At 27.8% G+C, this 6,069-nt stretch overlaps 1 protein-coding gene across 12 annotated transcripts in view; it reads right to left on the bottom strand.

Annotated features, from left to right (window-relative positions):
• Positions 1-957: 957 nt before the first annotated feature.
• The window catches only part of LOC124949025 (dynein axonemal heavy chain 8), a 28,771-nt gene continuing 23,659 nt past the window's right edge, over positions 958-6,069 (bottom strand). For 6 of the 12 annotated variants that reach the window (XM_047493467.1, XM_047493474.1, XM_047493473.1 and 3 more), the window contains 17 exons: positions 5,768-6,064; positions 5,527-5,682; positions 5,272-5,427; positions 5,064-5,199; positions 4,825-4,976; positions 4,489-4,742; positions 3,983-4,411; positions 3,608-3,884; positions 3,344-3,530; positions 3,021-3,282; positions 2,719-2,958; positions 2,470-2,637; positions 2,244-2,385; positions 1,967-2,156; positions 1,767-1,888; positions 1,543-1,704; positions 960-1,407 (listed from right to left, as the gene is read on the bottom strand). In XM_047493467.1, the coding sequence (XP_047349423.1) occupies positions 1,282-1,407; positions 1,543-1,704; positions 1,767-1,888; positions 1,967-2,156; positions 2,244-2,385; positions 2,470-2,637; positions 2,719-2,958; positions 3,021-3,282; positions 3,344-3,530; positions 3,608-3,884; positions 3,983-4,411; positions 4,489-4,742; positions 4,825-4,976; positions 5,064-5,199; positions 5,272-5,427; positions 5,527-5,682; positions 5,768-6,064 (3,456 nt within the window). In that variant the 3' untranslated portion in view covers positions 960-1,281. Of the gene's footprint in view, positions 1,408-1,542; positions 1,705-1,766; positions 1,889-1,966; positions 2,157-2,243; positions 2,386-2,469; positions 2,638-2,718; positions 2,959-3,020; positions 3,283-3,343; positions 3,531-3,607; positions 3,898-3,982; positions 4,412-4,488; positions 4,743-4,824; positions 4,977-5,063; positions 5,200-5,271; positions 5,428-5,526; positions 5,683-5,767; positions 6,065-6,069 lie in introns of those variants that run through there. The other 6 variants (XM_047493469.1, XM_047493471.1, XM_047493475.1 and 3 more) reach the window with 6 other exon arrangements.

The raw sequence follows: 6,069 nt of genomic DNA, 5'->3' as shown, positions 1-6,069 counted from the left end.
GAATTTAATATAAAAAAAAAACCAAAAATAAAATCTATTTAGATTAGATTTTAACATTTCTATTAACGCTACTAGTCGAATTTTAGTTTAATTCCTAAAATTTCATGTACATATTTCTCTTATTTTCGATAACCCATACATTTTCTTTTGTTTGCCTTTTAAAAACCAAACAACTTTTATTTCAAACTTTCTTTTTAAAAATGTGTTGTTTTTAAAAATATTTAAGTGTCCCAATTTAAAAAAAACTCACCCTGTGTATTGAACGAACTAAAGCCATCATGATAAAACGTTTACAAAAAAAGAATGAAAAAATAAAAAAAACGGTAAATAAAGACAATTCATATTTGAAATATCTCTGTCCTTTCGAGTATCCGTTCGCTTTTAGCATCCGACTAGTCACAGTTGACACACATACATTTTTTAAATTCTATAATTCTTGCAGAATTTCAAAAAAAAAAAAAAAAACAAGGAGAAATTCCATATCTATCAGAAGTTATGGCGAGTGAACGCTTTTCACAATATTGATTGCAAATAACACATCCAGTAATTATTCCTAAAAATTGAATAATTGTGTTTATTCGATATTCTGATTATCCGTATTATCCAATATTCTCCTGATTATTCTGTTACGAAATTCAAATTAATTACGGAATATAAATATAATTAATGTACTTAAAATCCTGACGGTAGTTTACTTTTTCCTAAATGAAAATATGACTAACAAATCCATAATAAATTTTAACTAATGTAATAAATACTTTCTTAAATATTTTAAAGAGTATAAGAAAAAATAAATGCATTCGATCTGTTAAGTAATAATTGTTCAATAATTGGTTTATTTTCAAATATTTAAAAAAGTTTATTTCACAAAATTTTAAATTATCCTAATGATTCGATCAATTCTAACAAAAGTTTCCATTGAAACGATTAAATATCGCATACGTCTAGACAAAGATAATTCGAAGATATAATAGACAAGAAAAAGAGATAAAAAGAGAGAAAAAAAGAGTACGAGACAACTAAAATGTATGAATATTATAAGAGCAAATAGATTTGAGTATGATCATTCCCAAATTTCCCTCTTTCTCTTGGAAATCTTTTGTATTAATGACCATAGAATTAGAAAGCGCGAAACAATGTAGTGGAAGTCTTTATATTAAATATAATCAAATAATTGTCAAATAATGGCACAATTTATTAATATAATTTAATTGATTATTAATACTATTATTATTAATACCATTAATTTATTAATACCACTAGTAATCATATAATTTTTCATTATTTATTATCACAAAGTAAAGCTACTCCACGTAAAATCCAATGTTCAGGGGGTTTGTTGGTCTGCAGCCAAAGTGGTGTAACCAAGAGATTATAAGTTCTTTGTGGCTTCTTATACAGAGGACACTGTTAAATATTATATTAAAATATACACATAACTGTACTAACTTATTTAAAACTATATACTTTTTATTATTATTGGTATAAAAATATTTTTTCCATCATTATATTTATGAAGAATTTTGCAAAATATATACTAACTTCATATAATTTGGGATCTTTGTCTGGTTTATTATAAAGGGCAAAAATATAAACAACTGGCATATTCACATAGAGAACTTTATTTGCTGATTCACAAAGCATATTATTTCTTCTATCCCATCCAGCACCTTCTAAAATTAGTCCAATAACATACACACCTTCCTAGAAAAGAACAGAAAAAAATATATATATATTTTTACAAATATTTAAAATGTGAAACCTACATCTGGTGGAGATTTAATATCTTCGGCATAATAACGCATAATAGAATTATGCAAAGTTACGTTATCTAATGCCCAACCCTCGTGACCACGTGTTACTTCTTGCCTCATAGCCGTCAAGAATCCTATAAAAACAATTAGAAATATATCATTACTGCACCCATAATTACCATTACATATTTGATTTAAATAAACTTCTATACCTTGAGGATTAAAAAATCCGGTCATCCAAAATCTCATAGGTCTACCAGTAAATAACCAAGTAGAAAATTGTTGATTTCGTTCCAATAATTCTGTGAACCAAAAGCCAAGCGTCGAAGATTCCCATGATCGAACTCTCCAAACATCAGGTATTCTTGCATCGTATATATTATCGAAAGTATCTCTTAATTGCTGGGTGGATTTGTATTCATTTATTTATTTATTTATTTATTTTCATTATATTATATAAGAATAAAATATATATATTACAAATTTTACCTCATTCATAATTATCACACCTTCTATAGCTAACAATAGATCATTTAGCATAGTGATTAATAATACAATGACAACATTTATTCTATCTATCTCTTGCTTCAAAAAGATGTTCATAGGTTGAGTTATACCCATTATATTTAGTCTTTGAAAATCATAAAACATAATTTAATATATAGGAGAAAAATATTACTTCACAATATTAATAGAAAAATATGACTTAGCAAACCTTTCCTTAACTACAAAAAAATCATATGGTGTTGGTAATTTATCCAACATATCTTTTGCTTGTCTAGTTACAACCATTTCTCGAGATTCACCACTACCCACGCCAGCTTCTTTTGGTTGAATAGATATTATAGTATCTAACACAGCTTGTGTAGTATTACTTTGATATCTATTTTAAGACAAATATATTTATATCAAAATAAGCTTTTATATATATATATATATATTAAAACTATAATCATTTACTAACGTAATATCTGCATTTGAATGAAGTCCATAAACTTGTGGAGGATCTATTGATACCATAGAGTCTATTACCTTTAAATATTCAGCAATATTGTTATAGTTTAATACTGGATAACCTTTATAAAATTCAAAATCTTCATTAAAGAGTGCATCTAAAAACCACACTTTTGCAAATGTATTCAATAACCGTTTATCATAATCATCTGTGACCCGACCTCCGTATTGTACTTCACCTATCATATACCTGCGAAAAACATAAAATATTATTATTACATATTATAACTTGTTAAAATTTTGTAAATATACCTAACGGTTTGCCAGCTTATACCACGTTTAGGATCAAAATCATTCAAATGATTGTTCATGAACATACAAGATGCTAACCAATCAGCAGTATTAAATTCATAAGGTATATTCCATCCAAGTGGGCCGAACTTACGTCTTTCTTGTACTACAGTATGCAAAAATGACACTGCATATATTAACGGTATGTATTGAGGAACATCACATTGATCTAACATTATTTGATTCATTCCACTGTATGTAGCTGTTAAACCTGCTTTTACTCCTATAATAAAAAGTAATTAAATAATTAAAATATTGTTAATAGGATACAAAAGATAACAAACCTTGTGGCGGCTCATATGTAAACTTGATAGACATTTGTAAAAGAGAAATAGGGAAATTTGGATGTGGTTCTGTTGTAATCCATATACGAAAATCAGGATGAGGAGATTGCATTTCCAAAATAAAAATAACCATTTCGTTCATATAATCTAGACCTAAATGACAATTTTGACAGAGTACCCAAAAACCCTAAAAAGTTGAATTAAATAAAATGATACTTCACGAAATAATTACCAAATAAAATACTTATAAAACATTTAACGAACATCGGTTACAGCGCTATTGAGCAATTTTCGAGCATGCACTTCTTGACCTTGTCCCATCGAAATACTTTTGCATAAAATTTCCATATTTTTTGCTAATTGTTCAATACTTGGACTAGGATCTGATCCCATACTCAGGAAACAGACCATGGGTGTATCAGGTCGTGATTCACTATGCATTACATCCAAAAGTGTAATAACTGCTTCTGCATATCGCATACCTAAAGAACTTGCTATATATTTACGAGATTGTGAAAGAGTTCGATCCATGCACCATGCTCTGAAAAGAATTTCTTTTTTAGAGAGATTATATATATATATATATATTTTTTTTTTAATTATACATATAATATTATAGAAGTTCATAAATATAAAAACCTTATAATGAGTAAGCGGCGAAACGTGTCTAAATTATTATAACCATCCGGTATAATTTCTTCTTCTGGAGTATCTTTATCAAACCAAAGCTTCCAAAGTTTTTCAGAAGCTGGTACTTGTGTTAATATATACTGAAACTGTTTCAAATCTGATAGTGCAACTAAATGTAACCATGTTACGTCTGTAATCCACTTGCAAGGTTTTGGTTGAACAGTCTTTAAATCTAAAGCTGCACCACCCTTAATAAAGAATTCAAATTCTTCATGAGATATATTTCCACGTTGAAGATCAATTTTCAATGTCATTAATAAACTGAACATATATTTGTGTATTTCATATAAACCCCGAGCTTTGTATTTAAACACTTCATATGTTAGATATTCTATAACATGATGAATTCTTTTATGAATAACAGGACTCTTTTCAGATCTGAAACATATTGCACATTTTTACTATTAATATATCTTGCATCCTTATACATCGTATGATCTATAAATGAAACTAACCGTGCCATTGAAATATCAAAACGTTCCAAGAACTGTACGAGAGATGTTTGATACATAGAATTAACATGTGCCATATCACAGATTAAAAAGTATAAAACACTTCCTCGAGTAGCAATCGGTCTGTACTCTTCACGAGCTGCATCTATTTTAATTTCTGTTTCTCTTGCAATATTTAATTTCTCATTGACTTCTGCAGCAGTTTGTTTTGTTGTATTTAATACCGTCATTAACTCTACATCTTCGATCAAGGGACCCTTTTAATATACTCATATTTATTTTAATATTTATTTATTATAACATGTAAGCATAAAAATAAATAATGACAAATAAATGCACCTGAACTGTTGTTAATTTGTGTAAAAGATTTGCTTCCAATTCTTTAATATTTCTTCTATTAGCAGTTACATCTGCAATTAGCTGTACTCTTTCAGTCTCTAATTCTTCCTCTTCCGTTAAAATAACTCTTCCTAATAATTGATCTTCTAAGCCTGTTAAGATTATATAATTATTACTCTAAATACAGATAAATGACAATTGTAAAGATCTGCCAATATACATAATAATAAAAATTGTACCTTTCATTGTTACAGTAAAATCGATTACTGAAACACGTGCAAATACTTCTGGATTATATGAAGGATTTGGGAACTTTGTTGTAATGTAAAGTCTAAAATCTTTGCTAATATCTACTTCCTTATCACCTAATTTAACCTAAAATAAGACAAAAATAAAAAAATACTGAAGTATTAAAATATGTAAAGAAAAATATAATCATTTTATTACTTTATATGTAGTTCCTATCTTTATAAAATTTTTTTCCAATAAGTTGTCTAAAACAGGATCTAATTCTTCTGCTACATCCTCAATAAGTAATGGTCGTCCAAGGGAAACAGAATCTTCTAAATGGTTTCTGAAGTATTTATGAGATAAGAGTGTTATCTACAATGAAAAATGCATTGTTTAATAATAAGAAAAGTTTATATAAACTTTTATTTTGTATATATGCATATATATTTAAATAATTATAACAATACCCACTTGTAACTCAAAATCCTTTTCTTTATTTTTAATCCATGTTTTACCTTGTAACTGTGGATCAATTAAAAGTGGATATCTAATTGCTTTTGTTACAATTATACCATTTTGAATAGATAATTCATCAGTGGGTAAACCTTGCAAATTCCATTCTCCTATCTATATGAAATAACATTTAGTATTAATATTATATGCATTCAAATTAAACGTAATAACAAATATAATATAAATAAACGAATCCTACCGTTGCTGTATCAGTCAACACATCAACAATGTTTATAGTCTTAGAACATGGAATGTCTTTATCCCGAAGAAAATCAAACCACTTTCGCTGTAGTAAAACACGAATTTCTTGATTAAATGGACCACAATAAGAAAGAAATCCAGTTAATATTACAACATCTCCAACGAGTCGTTCGATTTCTGATTTAAACAAAGCTACTTGTTCCGTCCATCGTACTCTTTCACCAGACAATCCTTCAATCATAGCAGTTGCTGTATCAGTTTTTGCTTGATATGCTTCAGCTTGATCAACTATTATCTGAA

Source organism: Vespa velutina, chromosome 5, assembly GCF_912470025.1.
Source record: "Vespa velutina chromosome 5, iVesVel2.1, whole genome shotgun sequence".
Taxonomy (NCBI): domain Eukaryota; kingdom Metazoa; phylum Arthropoda; class Insecta; order Hymenoptera; family Vespidae; genus Vespa; species Vespa velutina.
This window is presented reverse-complemented; position numbering and strand designations above follow the sequence as displayed.